Source organism: Dendrobates tinctorius, unplaced genomic scaffold, assembly GCF_039654945.1.
Source record: "Dendrobates tinctorius isolate UK_male_01 unplaced genomic scaffold, ASM3965494v1 ptg000203l, whole genome shotgun sequence".
Taxonomy (NCBI): Eukaryota; Metazoa; Chordata; class Amphibia; order Anura; family Dendrobatidae; genus Dendrobates; species Dendrobates tinctorius.
In genome coordinates this window covers 7,415,698-7,440,846 of record NW_027361870.1, presented here as the reverse complement: position 1 = coordinate 7,440,846, position 25,149 = coordinate 7,415,698, and the positions used below count along the sequence as shown (strand labels likewise).

Genomic DNA, 25,149 nt, shown 5'->3' with positions numbered 1-25,149 from the left:
AGCAGTAGCCGTGGAGCGTACCTACAATGATCCTAGACGCCTCGGCACAGCCGGAGAGCTAACTAAGCCTAAAGCAAGAAAGGGGAAATCTAAACTGCCCCGGAGCAGACCCCAAAGGAATAGATAGCCCCGAAACATATATTGTCGGTGAGACAAGATGGACACACAAACGCAGGCAGGAAAATAGACTGAGCAAATGATAGGGCCCACACTGACTAGACAGGACAGGAAAGGAAAGACACTGTCTGCAATCATGCAAAAAACCCTGCAAAAAGTCCAATACGTCTGATGCACAAAAAACTCTGAAGTCGCACGACTTCTCCCCCACTATATCAACACTCTGGTATATTCTGAAAGCAAAGCAAAAGGAGACCAATATAGCAGGGAATAAAATAAACTGGCACAAGCAGTAACATATGGGCGGTGATTCAGCACAGCCCCAGCAGGAGCTGGCTGACCCGCACAAAGCAGAGATAGACAAAACCAGATCAAATGCAAACAGAATAGCAAATGAACCATTTAGCTGAACCATGCAGGGACAGAGCAGGAGACATCAGACCTCAAAAGGCACAGGAAGAAAATCACCAGCAGGGATAGAGGGAGTTAGCTGTCATAAATCCCAATCAGAAACCCCAGATCTCCAATCGTCATCCTCATTATCAGGTGGCAAGCCTCTGTCAATCAGATCAGCTCCACGACCTCCAATAACCATTAGAGGGAGCCCAGAAAGAGAACTCGCAACCCCTCTGTCAATCTGACCAGCTCCACTACCTTCAGTAATAACCAGAGGGAGGCCAGAAAGAGAATTCACAACAGGCTGGGTGCATCTTTCCATCCCCTAAATTATAACAGTCTGTTCCTTCCCTGATAGTGATTTACAGTGCAGACTTTGGTGACCGGACAGATCTAAATCCCCAGCCCTGCATACACAGTGTCAGCGTGCAGAAGTAGTGCTTGCAACCTCTTCTCCTATGTATAGTGGCCTCTTGCTGCACACATAACTACAAAGCAGCAGCAGACAATGCTGATGCGAGAGGAAGATGAGAACTGGCAGAATATCAGTATATCTGCACTCTAGATTCCCTTTGCTATGTTTAGTGACTGCAAGTTGTCTTATGATTCTGTGTGCAGAGAGGAGCCAGAGAACAGGGTGAGAACTCGGATCCTGCAATCTAGCACAGTGTATTCAAGTGCTCGGCTACTCCAGCGTCAGTATGTGCAGGGCCGAAGATTTAGATCAGGCAGTGCTCCAAAGTGAGCACTGTCAATCACCATGATGGGAAGAGTAAAGTATTGTAATTGAGAGGGAGGGGTGCACCCAGTCATTGGTCTCCACCAGTGTGCACTGAAGCCCTCTTGTTTACATATGTAATAAAACTGTATTTCTATAAAACGCATTTACTACAATCTACAGTACAGTACCAGTGTGATTTATTATAGGGACCAAGTCCCTTATGTGAATATTTAAATAGTTCATTTTCAGTTTTGGGGGTGATAGACTCCCTTTAAACTTCTGTATCTCAATCAGAATTAGTTAAAAAACAATAGACAATTATAAATCTGCCAGTACAAATCTGTGCTAACAATGTCAAGCCCATACATTTAGATTGATATTACAACATGTTTAAGCAAAGGACAAAGCTAAGAAGAAATAGCACGGTACTTGTCACTGGCGCAGTTAAGAAGATAGTGGAAGAGATCCTTCTTCCCCTTCTCCATTTACAGGCTACTGCAGTATGTTACAACATTCAGAAATCTTTCATGATGCTGTAACCTGAAACAGACAGCAAAGACAATTAGGAAAGGAAGGAGGAGGGTAGGATGCCACAATGAATCCTTGGTCTTGATGAATGAAGACTATGGTTATAGCATCAGTTAAAAGGAACCTATTAGGCTAGATTCAGATTGCGTTAATGCAGCCCGTTCAATGCATAGCGTTGACGGGCTGCGTTAACGGTATAGCATAATGCGATTGCATTATGCTATACCCACTAGCGCTGATGATTCATCAGCACAAGCGGTGACGGAGCCTCAGACGCTGCAGCTCGTGTCCGAGGCTTTGTCAGTGAATGATGGCATATTGCGATCGCGTGCCGATTTACGGCATGCGTCGCAATGCGCCACATAATGGGGGTCAATGGCAGCATTAACGGACTGTGCTTCACCGCGTTATACTGCGGGGTAACGCAGTCCATCTAACGGACTGCTAAACGCAATTTGACCCAGGCCTTACCAGGTTTTCCCACCATCACCTTTCAGCCATTATATACAGCATATTTAAATGCTGTATATATGCCGGTCTGCAACAAAAGAAAATCACTCTTTATTATACTCACCATAGGGAGCAGTCAGGTTTGATGGGCATCGCTGGTCCTGATCCGGTGCCTCCTTTCTTCTTTCAATGCCGTCCACCTTCTGTGTTTTGTGTGGATGATGTGTCCCTATTTCATTCACACAGTGTTCCCCGGCGTTGTGCTCCTGCGCAGGCGTACGTCTATTCCCTGGCTAGAGCAGAGTAAAGTAGTACAGTGCTCATGTGCTGGGGCATGTACACTGCAGTACTTTGCTCTGCCCTCAACAGGGCAGAGAAGTATGCCTGCGCACGAGCACGATGCCGGGGAACCTGTTCGTATGACGTAGGGATGCGGCATCCACACAAAGCAAAGAAGGAGGACGGCATTGAAAGAAGAAGGGAGGCGCCAGACCAAGACCAACGACACCCCTCTGACCCAACCACCCACAAGTAAGTATAATAAAAGGTGTTTTTCCTTTGTTGCAGGCCAGATTGGGGGCATATACACAGCATATTAGGATGCTGTAAATGAGGGCTGAAAGGTGGTGGCCTTATCTCATATGGGGCACACCTGGTGACAGGTTCCCTTTAAGTAATACTTTGCTTACACAGTAAGACCTCACAGCTATGTCAGGAAACATAACCAAGTATTCTCATCATCTTCTTATGTTATGGAAAATTGTTAGAATAAGCCAGAAAATGAGTTTCAACAGGGGCTCAATCTCAGGAATACCAATAATCCTGAGAACAAAGAGTTCCAGCTCTAATTAAAGCATTATGTAAAGTGGTTAGTCAAAGGGCTAAAATTCAAAGGTTGACCAGAGCTTCCTTCTTGTGTAGGTCACATACCAGAGCGGAAAAACTTACAGATTGGTTATCAGGAGGTATACTAGACTGGCATGGAGTCAACGTTTACAGAGAATTTAACTTCATAATCTGTTAAAGAGGGCATGTCACTAGGTCAAAAGTCACTAGTTTCTGCACTTATTTTATTCCCGAGGTTCCTCTGAGTATTCTGCTCTTTTTCTTAATTCGCTATTTGGTACTAGTGATACATGCCTTTTTATTTAGTACTCGGTTTTAATGTTCTGTACAAGGGGGTATGGCCATAAGATTCTCTGTGGGCGTGTCTGTGAGCACCGCCCACTTGGTAAAGACCAATAAAATTAGCCCTGAATAAAAAAGCCCAAATCTTTGGAGCTGTACAGTTGATTAAAAAAAACAAAAAAAAACAGACTAATGAAGAGAGCGGGGAGCAGTGGAAATAAAATAAGAGCAAAACCTGCCCACTTTGACATAGTGAGAGGTCATCTTTAAGGCCTGGTGGTCATGGCATACATTGGTACATTCATTATTGTACTCAGGCCTCATGAAGAAAAAAAATCACTGTACCTCGTACATGCCGACAGTGATAGCAGTCACAGGAGGGGTGGTTTGGATAATTTGTTGCAGTATGTTCACATAAGTCTGAATTTCCATGAGATTCTGTGGAGTAAAAATACAAAGTAATTGTTATTCATTAGCTTAGACATAAACGTATCTAACATTCATAAGAACTTGATTGTAGAACGATGCATCACACATAGGATTGTAACAGTTCACACAGCAGCAGCAATATAGTACATGCCTTTATGGAAAAACATAACCACGAATCCCATATAGAGCTGTAATATGGTAAGCTGCAACTTTTATGCAAACCTAGCTTATATAAGAAAATGGAATTATGGTAGCCAGGAGAAAAAGAGAAAACGTCAAGTTGTATACGTTTTGTCATACTGTATGCATTTTTCAACATTAGGAAAAAGCAATTTAGCAGTTAGTAAACTCTCCTCTACATGGCAAGTTACTTGCTTATAATTTTTAACAATGTAGTCCATGATGATACAAACATGGCTGCATTTATCTCAAAATCGCACCACAACTGTGGGTGGTATTACTATGCAGCCCTATCACTTCAGTGTAGCAGAGCAGGAGGTTTCTGATCAGTTTGGGACCTGTAGATGGTCAATGTCTTGTGATCATACTGACTTTGTCATTTTTCTGATGCATTATACATATTATATCAGGTGGTTCAGGGATTCATGGTGAAGAAATCTGTTAATATTCCTGGTGGTTCTAGTATAGTGGGTAATACCCAGTATCCATAGTATTTTAGAAATGGAAGTCGAACTGTCATTTGCCATAAATATGTACAATATTTTTCGGATTATAGGATGCATTTTTTCCCCAAAGTTTGGGAGAAAAATGGGGGTGCGTCTTACAATCCAAATGTAGTTTAACCAGGAGGGAAGGTGCTGCTGCTGCTTTGGACAGTGTCACCGGAAGCAGGGTCACTGCTGCAGGAGGCTGGCGGAGGCTGCATGAGTTGGGTGATATTGCAGGACCTAGGCTGGGAGCAGGAGGTGTCCAGGTGCTGTGACTATGTGGGCCCTGGGCTGTCAGAAAAAGTCGGCAGTGAGCAGAGTCCCTGCACTTTCCATTCATTTCCCTGCTGTGGGCTGCGGCTTCCGGGATCTCAATCTGCGCATGCGCTGTCTTGTCGGCCATTTTCCCGAAGCCCAACGCAGGGAAATCAATGATAAGTGAGGGGATTCCGCTCACTGCCGACATTTTCCCTGTAGCGTCAGGTCACTCCCTCCTCCCGGCTCGGGACCCGCAGCATCACCCCACTCCTGCCACTGTCGCCAGCTTCCTGCAGCAGCAATCTTGCCTCCTGGGACCCCGCTCCATATAGGACTATAAGACGCACCACCATTTTATTTAAAAAAGTGTTGTGCCTATTTACCTCCCCAAAATTTAGGATGCATCTTATGGTCTGGTGCATCTTGTAACCTGCAAAATATGGTAGCTTTTTACCTTGTGTAAATGCTTGTGTAAAAGTTATTCTTTTGTTCTTGCCCTTCTGCGTTCCTCAGATATGGCCACCTCTTCCCTATATATAAAGCTTTTCTTGTTAGCCAAGTGGACATTATCCTTAGCTTTTTCCATGGAAGTCTTCATGATGACCATGGGAAGAGAAAGCCATATCTCCAGAATGGAAAGGTGCAGAAATAAAAGAAAAATAATACCAGATTCATGGGAACAGTCGAGCTTACACTAGGTAAAAAATTACATATTTATGGCAAGTGATAGTTTCTCTTGAAAGGGGATTCCTAGGCTAAACATACATTTCTGCAGTGTCTGCGGTTTGATGAATCATGACAGTATGCATTACAGGATTCTTCTTTGTTGCCAGCACGAGTGGTCGTCACATCCCTCATATGCGATTTACATACTTGCGATCATTGCCGACTAACATCTCATCTGCTTCTCTCATTAGAAGTTCTAGGAAAGCAGGAAAAGTTGCTTGTTGGCCTGAGACAACCATTATGCAAATCCCATATGAGTGGTCATTTGACGACTGCCCAAGGTGGCAACAGAGTGGAATCATGAGAGTGTGCATAATGCGCATTGTGATAACTCGTTAATCTGCAGTAAGATAGAGTGAATGCTGAAATTTATTTTTAGTCCAGAATTCCTTTAAAAGGGATTTGTCAGGCGGTTTTTGCTATGCAATCTGAGGACAGCATGAGTTAGCAGTTGAGACACTGAATTCAGTGATGTGTCACTTTTTTGGCTGTGTACTATTGTTTACTTACAATTAAGGTTTTAGCATTCAGTAAAAAATCACTATTGGACTATGGCAGCCCATGATTAGCCCCCCTCCTGCGATAAACAGCTCATTGTCAATGTAACAACCCTGCTGGCATCACTGCATGGCCTCCCATCCCCCACACACCAACTTACTTTCTGCTTCAAGCCATGCTGTGAATTCTGTCTGTTGCCAGCTCTGTGCCTCTGCTCTCCATGTTTCCTGACTGTGTGTATAGGTGGGCGGCGCCTGAACTCTCTGGTTCTTATGCAGTCAGGGTGCACCTGGCTAATGGGTCCCTGACCAATCACCTAGAGCCCTGGACTATTTAACCCTGCCACACCCACTGGAACATTGCCTGTGCAATGTCTAATCTCAGTTAGTATCTTGCGGCTGAGGAAGCCAGGCCCTGTGCTGTGTATTTCCTCCTTCTCTGGAGGAATACTTCTTGTCTTGCCTCATACCTTGTCTGCCTGCCAGGAGGCTGAATATCCTGGCCCTTGAGTCTTGGTTCCAGTACCCTGTCTGTACTCTGTCCTACCTTAATCTCCCTTTCTCCTTGTCCGTGGCTTCCTTCCCTGCTGTGTCTTTCCTTGTGTCCTCCCTGTCTGTGCATTTGCACCCTTGCAGCTGTGTCTGTGAATCTGCACCCTTGCAGCTCTATCTGTTCATCTGCACCCTTGCAGCTCTGTCTGTGAATCTGCACCCTTGCAGCTCTATCTGTTCATCTGCACCCTTGCAGCTCTGTCTGTGAATCTGCACCCTTGCAGCTCTATCTGGTCATCTGCACCCTTGCAGCTCTGTCTGTGAATCTGCACCCTTGCAGCTATATCTGTTCATCTGCACCCTTGCAGCTCTATCTGTTTATCTGCACCCTTGCAGCTCTGTCTGTGAATCTGCACCCTTGCAGCTCTATCTGTGCATGGCTCTCCTAGCCGCTCTGCCTGCACGGCTCTCCTAGCCGCTCTGCCTGCACGGCTCTCCTAGCCGCACTGCCTGCACGGCTCTCCTAGCCGCCCAGCCTACTCTGCACTCCTGCAGCTCTGCCTACTCCACACTCCTGCCTATAACCATACCTGCACCTCCTGTGTGGACAGGTCCAAATCCTGTTCCAACATACATCACTCCCTCCTGCCTGCACCTGCTGTGTGAACAGGTCCCTACCTGTCCCTTCTCATACCACGCCAGTCTGTCCTGTGTCTCCAAGCTGTGCCCGCCTGTCCTGTGTCTCCAAGCCGTGCCCGCCTGTCCCGTGTCTCCAAGCCGTGCCCGCCTGTCCTGTGTCTCCAAGCCGTGCCCGCCTGTCCTGTGTCTCAGCCTGCTTGTCACTCGCACCTGTCAAGGTGTCCTGTTCCCAAGTGGGATCAGCAGCCACAGCCAGACGCCACCCTGGAGTGGCACCCGGCAGCTACCTGCCGCACAAGCCTGACCTCACCATCAGAGGCTCCAGTGAAGACCGAGGTAGCTGCCGTAGTTACGCCCCTTCCAAGGTAGTCTGGTTTGTGGCACAGTGGGGCCACAACCCCCTGGCTCGCGCCACTCAGCCAAGGCGTGAGCGTGACAGTCAATAGACAATGTCAATAGGCAATGTACACTGAGAGCCTGCTGGGGCAGGGTTAGCTTCCTCAGCTCTGCTTCATGCTGCATCTAAGAATTTTTGTTGTGTCACAACTGCTGTACCCAGTAAACTAAGTGATACATTGTTGGAATCAGGCTCATTTGCCCTATATTATGCTACTTTTAGATTATATAGCAAAAACCTGCTGACAAGTTCCTATTAAGGCTTAAGTGATCCACTATTTGTGGTTTTCAGGGTGGTTATGAATGAACCTTCTATATCCCAAGAGGTTTAGGCTGGTTTAGGGAGTCAAAACTTAATTTTACTTGTGGTTTAGGACCCCAATTATTTTCAGAGTCTTGTATTAATTCTTCGAATTTACAAATCTTTCTTTTTCTTTGTACAAATAATGAGTTATGGTGGATCTGACATCACACTGTACTGTTCTATAAGCAGCAGAGCATGGGGACAGGCTTGTTCTTCTATTACCCAAAAAGGCGTAAACATCATTATTGTATTTGGCTAATAGTGGTGATCAAGAAATATAGCGGGTTTAAAGAGTCCAGTGTATTCTTGAAGAGAGTGCCCTTACCTGCCTCTTCTTGCCCCTTTCAGGCCATCAATAACTGTCAGCAAGGCAGATGGAAGAGGGAAGAGAGGTCTTCTTCTCACGAATATACTGAACTCATAATTTGTGTCCACTGTTTGTGGTCGTTGCTCTTACTAACCAAACAGTACAATATTGTTTGTGCAATTTTGGTTAATTGGAAATCTGATCTGTGTCCTTACTTACTAATTTTTGCAGAGCAGCATGGTCTGATAACAGATCTGTTTTAAAATCCTAAAATGTTACCAAACTGCAATCACCACTAGGGGAGTGTTCTGTGTCCACTCATTTATACCACTCCTGTTAATAAATCTATATATGCCAAACTCACTCTAATATTTAACTCCATTAGATCCTTTTGAATGGCTCAAAACAGAAATACCTACTGTAAAAATATATTTCACCTCCATTCTCAATACATCCTCATTGTAAAATTGTAAAATTCAAATTGTAAAATTACCTTTTTATATCGGTCCTTTGCAGCATTAATGTCATCTTGTAGAAACTGAAATTCAATCTGTAGTTCTAGATTACTTAGCAAAGCTTCATCAGCCTCCTAAAATATAACGAAAATTATTAGTCTCCATTTACAAATGTGCCCAATGCTTGGTTTATTTCCAGCAGATTTTTCAATGGATCATCAGGCTTCATATATATTAATTAATATGAAAAGTTTTTAATGGACACAACTAGAGATGGGCGGACCCGTGGACGTTTGAGTCCGTTGGATTCAGCCGAACTTTATAAAACAGTTTCGTTCGGGGACCAGAATGGTACCCAGACCCAATTCAAATTAATGGGGGGCCCAAATATCCAGTGTCTTCCATGTTATCATCTGTGTGACAGCGCAGGAAACATCAGCTCTGAACAGCGGTAACCATACATGCTACCGCCAGTCACAGAGCTGTGGTTCCCACGCTGTCACACAAATAACAGATTGTGAGCCAGCAGCTGTGTCAGATGGTGGAAAGGTTACTGCTGGTCAGGCATGGGCTGATGAGAACTACTAGTTTTATTTTAATAAATGGGTAAAAAAGGGCATTGTTTTGTTCAATTAAAGGACTTTTTCTTTTTGTGTCTTTATTCATTTTCACTAGGGGGTTAGCAATGGGGATGTCTGATAGATGTCTTTCCATTACTAACCCCTGGGATTGGTTTCATCAGACATAAAACAGCTGACATCAACCCCAAAATTATTAACCCACTTGCCAACACACCAGGGCAAGTGGTAAGAGCTGTGCAAAGAGCAAGAATTAGCACATCTTATAGATGCACCTTTTCTGGGGTGGCTGCAGGCTGCTATTTTTAGCCTGGGGAGGGCCAATATCCATGGCCCCTTCCCAACCTGGGAATACCATCCCCCATCTGTCTGCTTTAGCTTGGCTGGTTATCAAAAATTGGGAGAGGGGATCCCAGGCCATTTTTTACAATTATTTATTTCAATAATTAAAAAAACGGTATTGGGACCCCTCTATTTTTAATAATCAGTCAAGATTGTAGTGTGAAGATAAAAACGGCTATTTTGAGTCCATATTGAAATATAAAGAATGCATTTAGACCATTACATAGCTGCATTTTCGGTCATACATTTACAGATAAACAGACAATGCTCATAGTGACACAATCTTGTGGACTGTTTGCTTATTGTCTGAAGCCCTTTCAGTTCACCGACAATTGTATGTTTCTGTTTGTTATTGTAAAACATTAAGGTTTATTTAACCTCTGTCTGTGGTGGTTTTGTCTATCCCTTGTGGGCTTTTATGTATCTAAAGGTACTGTCACACTTAGCGATGCACCAGCGATCCCGTTCAGGATCGCTGGTGCATCGCTAAGTGGTTGCTAGTGAGCTGCCACACAGGCAGATCTCACCAGCGACATAGCAGCAGTCGGGGGTCGTTACTTACCTGTCAGACAAGGCGATCCTGACGTTCTCCCGCCCGCGTCCACGCGTCACTCGTCGGCGCCACAGGAAGCCCAGCAGGAAGCTGACGACGAGAAACGGTCCAGGACGTTCTCGCGCGATCAGCGATAATCAGAGGGGGAGCTGGTCAGAGTTAAGTATCAGACATAGCGATATCGCTAGCAATATCGCTGCTGTGTCACAAAAACCAGTGACGTTATAGCGATATTGCTAGCGATATCGCTTAGTGTGACAGGCCCTTAAAGGTTTATTGCCCATCCTCTGATGATTCCATGGTATCTCTGTTTCTTATCTTATCTTATCTTGAAAGCTGGCCACTGGAAGGGCAGGGTGAAACTAGAGTTATTACATAGTGTAAATCACTATATAAGGCCAGAGAAACATCACTGAGATAGAAGCAAAAACTTGGGTACCTGTATGTTTACAGTGTGGTGATACTTGCATAATTGGGTGCACCCATGCAGTGTTATGAATTTTCAAGGGGTTTTCTGTCTTGGTGTTCCTTCGCATTCCAGACTAGTGATGTTTAAAAGCCTCTTGGTGATGGATGATGTGAGTGTTTGTACATAATCATTAAATGTATTTAATCTTTATATGTACTTAACCTTTGTATGTTAAAATATACAAACGTTTATGCAATCATACTATTCAATCATACTATTCCTTTAATTTTGTACTTTAAAATAAAATCTGCTAATTATTTAATCAAATTTTACATTCAAAAAGTCAAATGGCGCTCTTTCCCTTCTGAGCCCAGCCATGCGCCCCAAACAGTATTTTTCCCCACGTAAGAGGTATCAGCAGCATACTCACTATAAATTGCACAACAAATTATATGGTGCAATGTATCCTTTTACCCTTGTGTAAAATGCTAAATTTGGGGCTAAAAAACATTTTTAGTAGAGAAATTTTATTTTTTTTATTATTACGGTTCAACATTATAAACTTCTGTGAAGCATCTGGTGTCTAAGTGCTCAACACACATCTAGATAAGTTCCCTGAGGTGTCTAGTTTTCAAAATGGTGTCACTTGTGGGGAGTTTTTACTATTTAGGCACATCAGGGACTATCCAGATGCAACATGGCATCTGCTAATTATTCCAGCACATATTACATTCAGACGGTCAAATGGTGCTTCCTCCCTTCCAAGCCCTGCCGTGCATTCAAACAGTGGTTTTCCTCCACATAGCAGGTATCCACATGGTCAGGAGGAATTGCACAACACATTTTAGGGTCCATTTTTTCCTGTAACCCTTGACTAAATAAAAAAAAATTGGTTCTAAAGTAGAATTTTTGTGAAAAAGGTGAAATGTTTATTTTTTTCCTTTCACATTCCAAAAGTTCCTGTGAAGCACCTGGAGGGTTAATAAAGTTCTTGAATGTGGTTTTGAGTACATTGTGGGGTTTAGTTTTTAGAATGGTGTCACTTTTGGGTATTTTCTGTCATATAAACCCCTCAGGTTATGTGCCCACAGTAGCGTTTTAAACCTGACACAAAACCGGACCCCTTCCCAGAAAACGCGGGTTTTTTACTGCGCGTCTTTTTGCGCTTTTTTCAAGCATTTTTTGCTTTAAAAAAACGTGCATTTTTGATGCGTTTTTTTCGCGCGTCTTCTGGGCCATAGGAAATAGCTAAAAGCGCGGACTAAACTGTAAAATTAATGAACATGCTGCGTTTTAGCCGCTAAGCGTTTCCTTGCGGTAAAAAACGCATCCATTGGCACAAAAAGGCCAAAAAGCATTAAAATGATTGGGAAGCTTCTTTTAAGCATTTTTGAAGCGGTATGACCCCTAAAAATGCTTAAAAAACTCTACTGTGGGCACACAGCCACAAAGTCACATCTAATATAGTCCCTTAAAAATGGTTTTGTGAAGTTTGTGGGAAAAATTACAAATTGCTGGTCAACTTTTAATCCTTATAACTTATAACTTAAAAAAATCAAAAATTGTGCTGATGTGAAGTAGACAAGTGGGAAATGTTATTTATTAACTATTTTGTGTGACATAACTCTGTTTTAAGGGCATAAAAATAAAGTTTGAAAATTGCAATATTTTGTAAATTGTCGTCAAATTTCTGTTTTTTCCGCAAATAAAAGCAAGTCATAGAGAATAAATTTTCTAACTATAATGAAGTACAATATGTTATGAAAAAATAATTTCACTATCAGTGGGATACTTTGAAGCATTCCAGAGTTATTATCACATAAAATGACAATAGTCAGAAATGAAAAATTTGGTCCGGATATAAAGGTGAAAACAGGCTTTGGGGGTAACGAGGTAATGGGGTTAAGAAAAGAGGCCCGGACTGTTGTGAGTTCATTTTCTGGTCTACCAGTTGTGAGTTCTCCTTCCAGGCTCCCTCTGGTGGTAACAGGAGGTAGTGAGGCTGATTTAATCAGTGGGGATCTGCCACCTGATAGGGAGGATGACGATTGGACCACAGGAACCTCAGACTGGATTTAAGACAGCCGACGCTCAATTCTGGTGCTGGTGATTCCTTCTGGCTTGTCAGGTCTTGGTTCTCAGCTCTGTTCAAGTCAGCTCAAGCTAAGTTTTTCTGCTAATGTTCACACTTGATTTTGTTGGTCTATTCAGTTTTTTGTGGTCAGCCAGCCCCGGCTGGGGCTGTGCTGAATTTCCACTCTTATTTATCTGTATTTGCCAATTTGCTTTTTGTCCCTTATTAGATTGGCCTCTTTTTGCTCTGTCTCAGAATATTTCAGAGTGCTGATATAGTGGGAGAAGTCTAGTGACTTCAGTGTTAATTTTGTTATCAGAAGTGTTGGACATTATTTTTGTAGGGTTTTTGGCAGATTGCAGACAGTGCCTTTCCTTTCCTATCCTTTCTAGTTAGTTTGGGCCCCATCATTTGCTCAGCCTACTTTCCTGCCCGTGTTTTCTGTTTTCATCTTGTTTCACCGTCAATACATGTGTGGGGGCTGTCTTTCCTTTGGGGTCTGCTCTGGGGCAGTTAGTTTTCCCCTTTTCTTGCTTTAGGCTTATTTAGTCCTCCGGCTGTGACAAAGTGTATAGGTTCATCGTAGGAACGCTCCACGGCTGCTGCTAGTTGTGTGGTTAGGATCAGGGATCTGCAATCTGCATAGTTACCAACCTCTCTGGTTTTCTGTGACTTAGCTTGTTTTGTTTTTTCCTCCTCGGTGACCCATTCATAACAGAATCACCAGCCATACGGCAGATTATAGGGTACTCAAAAGCAGGAGAAAGTTGTTAAAAAAGAAGAAAAAAAAGTGTCAGAATTTTTTTTTATGTATTTTTTCCTCTTTTTTTTCTGGGGCCGTAGGAGGATTTTTTTTTCTGATGGATATTAAGCAATTGTCTGATCTTGTGGAGCAACTTGCTGCTGAAGTGCAGGGAATTTCCACCTACCTCATTCAGTCACATGCTGCTGAACCTAAGATCCCTACTCCTGATGTGTTTTCTGGGGATCGGTCTAAATTTCTGAATTTTAAGAATAATTGTAAATTATTTCTTGCCTTGAAGCCTAACTAATCGGGGAGCTCGGTGCAGCAGGTTAAAATTGTCATCTCCTTGCTGCGCGGCGATCCCCAGGATTGGGCTTTTTCTCTGACACCTGGAAATCCTATTCTGACTAATGTGGATGCATTTTTTCAAGCCTTGGGGTTGTTGTATGATGAACCTAATGCTGTTGATCAAGCTGAGAGAACCCTGTTGGCATTAAACCAGGGTCAGGATTCTGCAGAGTTATACTGTCAAAGATTCCAAAAGTGGGCGGTCCTTACTACATGGAATGATAGTGCATTGGCGGCCCTCTTTCGGAAGGGTTTATCAGAGACCGTAAAAGATGTTATGGTGGGATTTCCTGTTCCCTCTGGTCTGGATGAGTCTATGTCATTAGCCATTCAAGTTGATCGGCGTTTACGTGAACGTAAAACTACACGGGAGGCACTGCCACCTTTTGAACAAACGTCTGAACCTATGCAATGTGATGGGGTTTTGTCTAGGGCGCAACATCAGGAGTTTAGAAGGTAGAATAAGCTGTGTTTTTTATGTGGTGACGCCTCTCATACTATTTCTGTCTGCCCTAAACAAGAGAAACGTTTTGCCCACACATTTGCTGTGGGCAGTGTACAAACTAAGTTCCTTTTGGCAATTACTCTGATCTGCTCCTTATCCACATTTTCCACTAAGGCTTTTGTGGATTCAGGAGCAGCGTTGAATTTGATGGATTTGGACTTTGCTAAACGTTGTGGTTTTTCTATGACGCCTCTGCGGACGCCTATTCCTTTGAGGGGTATTGATGCTACTCCTTTGGCGGAGAATAAACCTCAGTTTTGGACCCAGGTGATAATGCGATTTGCCCCAGACCACCATGAAAATTGTAAATTTTTAGTGCTGCATAATTTGCATGATACTATTGTTCTGGGTTTTCCCTGGTTGCAAACTCATAATCCAGTTTTGGATTGGAAATCTGGGACTGTGGTGAGTTGGGGTTGTCAGTGTGTTCTTAGGGATGCTCCTGTTTTCTCCACCTCTCCCCAGTCTCATGATATTCCTGATTATCTGGCCGATTTTTCTGATGTATTTAGTGAGAGTAAGTCTGCGTCTTTGCCTCCTCATAGGAGTTATGACTGTGCAATTGAGTTGATGCCTGGGTGTAAATTTCCCAAGGGTCGGCTTTTCAACTTATCAGTACCCGAACATGATGCTTATGCGATCCTATATTGAGGAGTCGTTGGAGAAGGGTCATATTAGACCATCCTCGTCACCTTTAGGTGCTGGGGTTTTTTTTTGTGGCCAAGAAAGATGGTTCATTAAGACCGTGTATTGATTATCGTTCCCTTAAAAAGATGACGGTTAAATATCAGTACCCATTACCTCTGATGTCTGATTTATTTTCCAGAGTTAAGAGTGCCTGCTGGTTTACTAAGCTTGACCTCAGGGGGGCGTACAATCTTATTCGCATCAAGCACGGGGATGAATGGAAGATGGCGTTTAATACTCCTGAGGGACATTTTGAGCACCTGGTGATGCCTTTTGGGCTCACTAATGCCCCTTCTGTCTTCCAGTCCTTTATGAATGATATTTTCCATGACTTTGTGGATAAGTTTTTGATCATCTATCTGGATGATATTTTGATCTTTTCTAGTGATTGGGATTCTCATGTGGAACACGTCCGGACTGTGTTCCGGATTTTGAGGAAGAATTGCCTGTTTGTTAAGGGATCGAAATGCCTCTTTGGTGTACAGAGGATTTCATTTTTGGGATTTATCTTGTCTCTGTCGACTATTGAAATGGACCCGGCCAAGGTACAGTCCATTTATGATTGGGTTCATAGAATCATAGAATCATAGAATCATAGAATCGTAGAGTTGGAAGGGACCTCCTGGGCCATCTGGTCCAACCCCCTGCTCAAAGCAGGATTCGCTAAATCATCCCAGTCAGATGTCTGTCCAGCCTCTGTTTGAAGACTTCCATTGAAGGAGAACTCACCACTTCTCATGGCAGCTTGTTCCACTCATTGATCACTCTAACTGTCAAAAAGTTTTTTCTAATATCTAATCTGTATCTCCTCCCATTCAGTTTCATCCCATTGCTTCTAGTCTTTCCTTGTGCAAATGAGAATAAAGTTGATCCTTCTACAATGTGACAGCCCTTTAGATATTTGTAGACAGCTATTAAGTCTCCAGAAGTTTTTGGGTTTTGCTAATTTCTATCGTAAATTTATAGGTAATTATTCTGGTATTGTCAAATCACTGACTGATCTGACCAAGAATGGCGCTGATGTGCTGAATTGGTCTCCTGAGGCTGTCTCGGCATTTCAGGAGCTTAAGCGGAGATTTACTTCAGCTCCAGTTTTGCGGCAACCTGATGTCTCACTTCCATTTCAGGTGGAGGTAGATGCTTCTGAGATTGGTGCAGGAGCTGTTTTGTCCCAAAAAGACCCTGTGACTTCTTTTCTCGAAAGTTCTCCCCATCTGAACGCAACTATGATGTGGGGAATCGGGAATTGTTGGCCATGAAGTGGGCGTTTGAGGAGTGGAGACATTGGTTGGAGGGAGCTAGACATCAAGTTGTGGTCCTCACCGATCACAAGAATTTGATTTATCTGGAGTCGGCCAAACGCTTGAATCCTAGACAGGCTAGATGGGCCTTGTTTTTCACGCGTTTTAATTTTGTGGTCTCTTTTCTTCCGGGCACTAAGAATGTTAAGGCAAACGCCCTTTCTAGGAGTTTCTTTGCCGATTCTCTTAATGTGACCGAGCCTACTACCATCCTAGGTGAGGGGGTAGTTCTTTCTGCCATTTCACCCAATTTGAGACGCACCCTGGAGGAATTTCAGGAGGATAAACCTGAGCGTTGCCCTATGGGAAAATTGTATGTTCCTGACCAGTGGAGAAAGAGAGTGATGTCTGAAATTCATTGCTCCGCATTGGCTAGTCATCCAGGTATTTTTGGTACCAGAGATTTGGTGAGTCGGTCTATTTGGTGGCCCGCCTTATCTCGTGATGTCAGGAATTTTGTACAGTCCTGTGGGACTTGTTCTCGGTCTAAACCCTGTTCTCGTTCCAGTGGGTTGCTGATGCCCCTGCCGGTGCCCAAGAAGCCATGGACCCATATCTCAATGGATTTTATTTCTGATCTTCCTGTCTTTCAGAGAATGACTGTTATCTAGGTGATTTGTGATAGATTTTTGAAGATGGTCGATCTTGTACCACTCCCAAAGTTGCCATCTTCCGCTGAGTTGATACCCTTGTTTTTACAACAGGTGGTTCGGTTACATGGGATTCCTGAGAACATTGTGTCTGACAGAGGAGTCCAGATTGTTTCCGGATTCTGGAAAGCCTTTTGTTCCAATTTGGGAATTCAGTTATCCTTCTCCTCCACGTTTCATCCCCAGACCAATGGACAGACTGAGAGAACAAACCAGACCTTGGAGTCTTATTTAAGATGTTTTATATCTGCTGATCAGGATGATTGGGTCTCATTTTTGCCCTTGGCCGAATTCGCGCTGAACAATAGAGCTAGTTCTGCCACTTTGGTGTCACCTTTTTTCTGTAATTTTGGGTTTCATCCTCGATTCTCTTCAGGGCAAGTGGAATCTTCGTCCTGCCCAGGTGTGGTCACTGTGGTTGAGAGAATGCAGCAGATATGGGACCAAGTGGTGGATAAGTTGTCACTCTCTCAGGAAAAGGCCCAGCGATTTTCCAACCGGCATAGGACCATTGGTCCCCAGTTTAATGTGGGTGATATGGTTTGGTTGTCGTCTCAGAATATTCCTATGAAGGTTGCATCTCCAAAATTTAAGCCAAGATTTATTGGACCTTTATAAGATTTTGGAGATTCTTAATCCTGTTTCTTTTCGATTGGCTCTTCCAGTTACGTTCAAGATCCATAACGTATTTCACAAATCTCTGTTGAAGATTTTTGTTGAGCCAGTGGTTCCTATGGCAGCACCTCCTGACCCTGTGTTGGTTGAAGGCAATGTGGAATATGAGGTAGAGAAATTATTGGATTCTCGTTTGGTTAGACGGAGACTCCAGTATTTGGTCAAATGGAAGGGTTATGGCCAGGAGGATAATTCTTGGGTCTCTGCCTCTGATATTCATGCCAATAGATTGGTTCGTGCTTTTCATCGGGACCATCCTGATCGGCCTGGGCGTAGATGAGGGTTCGATGACCCCTCCTCAAGGGGGGTACTGTCGTGAGTTCATTTTCTGGTCTACCAGTTGTGAGTTCTTCTTCCAGGCTCCCTCTGGTGGTAACAGGAGGTAGTGAGGCTGATTTTATCAGTGGGGATCTGCCACCTGATAAGGAGGATGACGATTGGACCTCTGGAATCTCAGACTGGATTTAAGACAGCCGACGCCCTATTCTGGTACTGGTGATTCCTTCTGGCTTGTCAGGTCTTGGTTCTCAGCTCTGTTCTAGTCAGCTCAAGCTAAGTTTTTCTGCTAATGTTCACATTTGATTTTGTTGGTCTATTCAGTTTTTTGTGGTCAGCCAGCCCCGGCTGGGGCTGTGCTGAATTTCCACTCTTATTTATCTGTATTTGCCAATTTGCTTTTTGTCCCTTATTAGATTGGCCTCTTTTTGCTCTGTCTCAGAATATTTCAGAGTGCTGATATAGTGAGAGAAGTCTAGTGACTTCAGGGTTAATTTTGTTATCAGAAGTGTTGGACATTATTTTTGTAGGGTTTTTGGCAGATTGCAGACAGTGTCTTTCCTTTCCTATCCTTTCTAGTTAGTTTGGGCCCCATCGTTTGCTCAGCCTATTTTCCTGCCTGTGTAAGTGTTTTCATCTTGTTTCACCGTCAATACATGTGTGGGGGCTGTCTTTCCTTTGGGGTCTGCTCTGGGGCAGTTAGTTTTCCCCTTTTCTTGCTTTAGGCTTATTTAGACCTCCGGCTGTGACGAAGCATCTAGGTTCATCGTAGGAATGCTCCACAGCTGCTGCTAGTTGTGTGGTTAGGATCAGGGATCTGCAATCTGCATAGTTACCAACCTATCTGGTTTTCTGTGACTTAGCTTGTTTTGTTTTTTCCTCCTCGGTGACCCATTCATAACACCGGACTGGAATAAAAAAAAAATTATTGCGTGATACTCATTCATACTGATCTTCTGCAGCTTCCGTTCTGGTGCTTTTCCAGTCACCATTGATTAATACTTTTTGGTTTCACCCTGGCACTCTAGAAATTTTCAGGAAATTCCTGTTCACTTAATCACTGTGTGCAATAATGACCCACCTATCCAGCGATTGGCAATTTCTGGCCATTTTTATTGTGTCGAGACAAGACCATTATGAGCAGACCACGTAATAAACTAGGAAACTGGGCAGAAATGGTGAGCCTGGGCATATTTGATATCGGTGTGAGCCATTTTATAACCCAAATCCTCTATTTAAAAAAAATCCTTAAAAAGAATGGCACCACAAGGTAAAGAAATGTGTCTAGGTGATAGTTCCCCTTTAAGAAATTGGATACATTAGATCAATGTATTAAACTGAATGGAGGCCACTTTTCTCAACAGCACATATTGTATTTTATAGCGGTGTATCCGAACCATCAATATAGGAGAATATCTACAAAAATAACTATGATTTATAGTGGTTGGATGTCAAGGACAAACCGTGCTGTAGAAATAATATCCAATATAAAAAAGCTGCAAGCTGAATAATGTCTATATGGCAGCAAACTGTGAGCCTGGAGACTACAAATGGTAGAGGGCACGTTGCATTGGCTGCGTTGTCCATTGGACCTTGTGTCCGATCCATAAAGACTCAGCTTTTATAAAGTTGTAAATGTAAAGATCAATAAGAATGAATTCTGAGCTTAATAAAAATGTAAGGCAGCATAAATACCTATTACCATGTGTAAGATACGGAGAGCCACTTTATTAACCAGGCTGGTCAGAGAGGTGTACATGTGTAGATCTAGTAGTAGTGGTCACACATGTTATAGACCAAGATCATGTGATGGAAAGGTACAATATATACAACCATTGTACTAGCAACACAAACCCTCGGGAAACGCTCACTTACCTTATTAAAATATTCAGAATTGAGAGTCCTCAGTGGTTGATACCTTTTAATGGCTAACTGAAAAGATGGTAACACATTGCAAGCTTTCGAGACTACTCAGGTCTCTTCATCAGGCATAGACTAATACAAAATCTGAAGAGTCACATATTTATGCACAATACAGCACAGAAAAAATGCAATAGATGAGACAAGTGACGTAAAGCAGAATTATGATTATGGGAGAGGGAGAAACATAAATATTGGACCAGTTCATATATAAGGAGTCCGAATGTTTTATTGTCCTCTGATTGGGGTCTCCTAATGTGTTGTGATGCCCCCACAAGGTCTTAGGAGCAGATTCCTTAATTGATGTAAAAAGACAAATCCATGTGACACATTCATTCCAGCATTGAGAGTGTCAAAGGTCATCATAAAATTATACTCACAGACTCTTCTCTCTCTCTGAGATGTGAATTTATCTTTCAATACCAGTAATTTCATATCCCTGGTGTTGTGGCCCATCATACAAAAATGTTTTGCAACAGGTAGATCCATTCTTTTTTCTCTTATTGTGTGACGATGAGCATTCATCCTTGTTCTAAGCTTTTGCCCTGTCTCCCCCACATACAGACCCCCAGTTGGACATTTAGTACAAATAATTAAGTACACCACATTAGATGTAATGCAGCTGAATGTACCAGGGATCTTGTAGTCCTGATGTGAATAGGGGATCTTTATCTCGTCCGTGGTCATTATAGAAGGACAGGTTTTACATTTTTTCTGGTTGCAAGGAAAGGTTCCTCCAGCTGTAGGAGAGGACAGGGAGCTTCTGACAATGATGCTTCTTAGATTTGGGGGCTGCCTAAAGCACAGTAGTGGGGGGTCTGGAAAACATCCGGACTTCTTATCTATGACAACATCCAGATTCCTTATCTATGAACTGGTCCAATATTTATGTTTCTCCCTCTCCCATAATCATAATTCTGGTTCACGTCACTTGTCTCATCTATTGCATTTTTTCTGTGCTGTGTTGTGCATAAATATGTGACTCTTCAGATTTTGTATTAGTCTATGCCTGATGAAGAGACCTGAGTAGTCTTGAAAGCTTGCAATGTGTTACCATCTTTTCAGTTAGCCATTAAAAGGTATCAACCACTGAGGACTCTCAATTCTGAATATTTTTCTATCTACTGGCTAACACGTTACAAAGATATACATCTTACCTTATTAAGGCGCTCTAGATTATCTTTAAGGAGCAGCTGATAGTCACATTCATTTTTGTACCTGTAAAGTCCCAAAATAATCGAGGATATAGTAAAGCATTGCAAATTTGTTAACAGTTTTGAAAGTGAATTAAAGTGACCTTGCACAATGGCACTAAAGAACGACTTTATATTTGTAATGTACCGTCATCACCCTCCCTGGCGCCATCTTTTTGGCTCCCTTGCGACGATCAACTTTCCAATACTCCTGCATCCAATATAGCTACCACAATGGCAAGGGGAGTAGCGTTACATTTTTACCTCCCATTCTTGTCATGTCGTGCGGAGGCGTCATTCAGACTTATTACTGCTCCACCACAGAGGCCATCTTGCATGCAGGAGACCGCAACACTGGACTTATTGGATGATATAGCAGGAAGCAAATGACAAAGTGCACATTAAAAATTTATAGTCACTTTTGGGTGCCAGGGTAGAGTGCCACATGAACCCTAATAAGGGAAACATGCTGCACACATGTCAGGTGTAATCACACACAGCTCTGCAGTAAGATCAGGAGAGCAGATAGCGACCATTACAGGTGTAATCACACACAGCTCTGCAGTAAGATCAGGAGAGCAGATAGCGACCATTACAGGTGTAATCACACACAGCTCTGCAGTAAGATCAGGAGAGCAGATAGCGACCATTACAGGTGTAATCACACACAGCTCTGCAGTACGATCAGGAGAGCAGATAGCGACCATTACAGGTGTAATCACACACAGCTCTGCAGTAAGATCAGGAGAGCAGATAGCGACCATTACAGGTGTAATCACACACAGCTCTGCAGTAAGATCAGGAGAGCAGATAGCGACCATTACAGGTGTAATCACACACAGCTCTGCAGTACGATCAGGAGAGCAGATAGCGACCATTACAGGTGTAATCACACACAGCTCTGCAGTACGATCAGGAGAGCAGATAGCGACCATTACAGGTGTAATCACACACAGCTCTGCAGTAAGATCAGGAGAGCAGATAGCGACCATTACAGGTGTAATCACACACAGCTCTGCAGTACGATCAGGAGAGCAGATAGCGACCATTACAGGTGTAATCACACACAGCTCTGCAGTAAGATCAGGAGAGCAGATAGCGACCATTACATATCGCACTGGTAATGCCGCCTTTCATTTACAATAATCTCTGGAGACAGATTCTCATGCAGATCAGTGTCCGACCAATGGTCCTGAACAGCTCATAGAAGAAAAACGTGTATTTCTCTGGAATAAGACATTGGATCACAGATATCAAGGTATCAATTCATTTATCTTTCTATGACCTGCATGCCCTTGTAGATGGCTAAGAAGGTTTGATCCTACTGAGAGATCTCCTTTAAGAAAGAATATAGAAAATAAACATTTTGAATAAAAAAACATCTGTAAGGTGTGAGTTCCGCCAAAGGGGGGTGTTATTATGAAAACCTATAAAACACAGCCTTACATAGCATTACACATCTATTTCTCCATAAACAAACATTTTCGAGCCAATATACCATGACGGCACCAAAAATCATGAAGAGATCCAGTATGAGAATAAAATATCAAATTTTATTGAAAAAACAAAAATGCCCAGCAGGAGGCGCTCAAAACATTCATGCCATTAGTTATTATAGTCACACAGACAAATGTGAATCCTTGCACATAAGTAAATATAAATAATTTCCAACAAGAGTATAATTGTTATTTATATTTTTAATGTTTTTTCAATAAAATTTGATATTTTATTCTCATACTGGATCTCTTCATGATTTTTGGTGCCGTCATGGTATATTGGCTAGAAAATGTTTGTTTCTGATATTTTGAAGTGCCAGAATATATGTGGTATTTGGACTAATTTCAAGTATATTATCTATTTCTCCATGTATTATTCATAGTAAGTACACCAGAATCATCAGACTAAATAGATCTGTTTAACCATTTGTTTCTCATTCCTAACCAGGAACAATTACGAGTTTTACTATACATGCAATTAATGGTTCTTAAAAAAATATCTCCTTCAGATATTAAAATAATTTTTGTCTTTTTTTATTCATGAGGACTAATTTTGTATTATTATTATTATTATTATTATTATTTAGACTTTGAAAATACAGTGATAACAGCGTAGACTCCAGAGCAAACCACTGATAGCTGAATGTGTTATAGCAGAACTAGTGCTGAGCTTTATATTTCTACTAATAATACAGCTCTGCGACTCACCAAAATTGTCACTAAAGGAGGAGAGCCCATCCTGCCAGGAGCAAGGTAAGAAGGATAATGTATGAAGTCCGCAGAGTTGTAAGCTGTTCAAGAGACAACTTCAGAATACCCCTTTAATTACAGATGAGAAGTTGAAAAAAGTCGAAATCGAAATTGAAAGGAAATTTAGATTGTGATTCGGTAGGGGACAGGGACAAAATGATGATGTCAAACCTTTTTCACAGCTGAGGAATATATTAAAGTTTTACAAGCAACAGGATAGAAATTATAGTGTGGTTGTTTAATAATAATGCTCCTGAAATGCTCCCACAAAATGTATAGTATTTTGCCTCCATGATCCAGCTTCTCTAGACTCTAAAATAAAAGATTATAAGTACTCACTTGTTTTTAAACTCATCCACCATTCTCTGTGCATCTTTGTACTCTCTTTCCAGTTTGGATCGATCAGTCGACAACTCACGGAGTCTCTGCCGATTCAAATCGATCTGTTCCGCAAAAGCTTCTTCAAGGCCGGAGATCTCGTCCATCCTTTGGAAAGTCTCGAGTTGCTTTCTAAAGATGGCATTTCTCTGTTCTAGTACTCTAGCTCGGTTTATGTAATTAGCAAACCTTTCATTCAGATCCTGCAAATGCTCAAGGCCCTGTGCTTGCGTTAAACCGAGGCTCCTGAGGTCTACGAGACTTTGCTCGTCAAAGCCATCAGATCTTTCAAACTTCTCTTTCCGAACTTCTCGTAAGTAGCTAGTTTTGTACATGTTATCCCTTTCATATGAAACCTTCCTCCACCCTTGGTCAAGCTAAACTGAGCACAGAATAAAACGTGTTCTGTCTCCACGCTCCTGGGTGCTGAATGCCATCTGCAATAACCTAATGAAATTTTGTTTAACGCAATAAGCCACAAGGGTACTGTTCTCATGCTTTCCAGCATTTGTCAGCATTTATTTTGTTCCAGGCGTGGCGATTGTCCTGTGTTTTTCTCCGTACTGAAGCTTGCATTAACAATACAAGAGATCAGAGCACACAAAAGAAATGCATTTGTACATAACTAATTGAATTAAAATGTTTAGCCAGAGTATTTGCACTTTTGCTACTGGACATAAATTACCCAAAAAAACTGTTTAATATCAGAACATATGATATCATTGAGAATGAAACTTAGACCAATAAATTATGAATGTTGAATCAGATCTTAAAAATGCAACTAAATAATACTTTTGCAAAGTTTTCCTGTTATAGACATTTACAACATACCCACCTTTGGGAATTACACCTAGGAGGTGTTCTGGCCACTTCTTCCTAACTTTCATTTTATAAGCCGAGGTGGCCAGCATTGATGGCTTCTAGAGGCGAACAGCAAAAATGATGACTATACTATTTTCTTTTAAATCTTTGCCTCCAGTTTTTGCTAGAATTCTGGTGCAATTGTAAGGGGGTGGCGTTGCTATGGGCAGTAGAGACAAGCTGCCACTTTAAGAGACAGCACCCTTTTGGTTAGACCAATGGGATATTCTTTTCTCCCCTGCAGAAAAGACTGTGTGGATTGTTCTGCCAGCACTGCAGAGGGGAGGGGCTGCTTTTCTGTGTGTGTTGTGAGCCGAGATTTCTGCAGGAAGCTGACATGCCTGGTTCTGAGAGGAAAATAAACATGCAGCCTGAGGCTGACTGAACTTGTAGATTGTGTAGACTCTTCTGGGAATAACAAGGTGGTTTTCCTGTGTTGCCGTGAGGGAATCCACCATTTCTAGGAGCATCTCGGGACCCGCACACAAGGAAAAGACCACATTGCACAGAGCTTAGAGGAAGACGTGCGCACCATATTGCAAAGCTGCAATGGCCCCTGGGAATAGACTGAGACACCAACGTTACTGTAAGTGTTAACCCCTTCTGTGCACATGCTAGGGCCTAAGATAGGCTGCAGTAGATAGAGCACGGTAGCCTTGTGGCTGGCATAGCAGAGGCCAGTTAGGCTATAGTTAGAGTAGCAGCATACTGTACTTTACTGTGTTGTTTTGCCTGTTGGATAAATACTGAGCTGTGATAGTTGGTGCACCATGCTATTTGATGGCCCAGCTAAAGAATATCACTCTTGTAAATTGTCTGTTTTCATTGCATACCAGTTTTGCACTTTCCTAAGGCTAGTTTCACACTTGCTTTTTTTTGCAGCGCGTTTTTCCCGCA

General features: G+C 42.6%; 1 protein-coding gene across 1 annotated transcript in view; it reads right to left on the bottom strand.

Annotated features, from left to right (window-relative positions):
- BFSP1 (beaded filament structural protein 1) overlaps positions 1 to 23,808 on the bottom strand; it is a 45,962-nt gene extending 22,154 nt beyond the window's left edge. Inside the window, exons 1-4 of the mRNA XM_073553748.1 lie at positions 23,353 to 23,808; positions 20,732 to 20,792; positions 8,550 to 8,645; positions 3,686 to 3,778 (exon numbers count right to left, since the gene is read on the bottom strand). Of these exons, the coding sequence (XP_073409849.1) occupies positions 3,686 to 3,778; positions 8,550 to 8,645; positions 20,732 to 20,792; positions 23,353 to 23,726 (624 nt within the window). The 5' untranslated portion in view covers positions 23,727 to 23,808. The remainder of the gene's footprint in view (positions 1 to 3,685; positions 3,779 to 8,549; positions 8,646 to 20,731; positions 20,793 to 23,352) is intronic.
- Between the last annotated feature and the right edge of the window lie 1,341 nt (positions 23,809 to 25,149).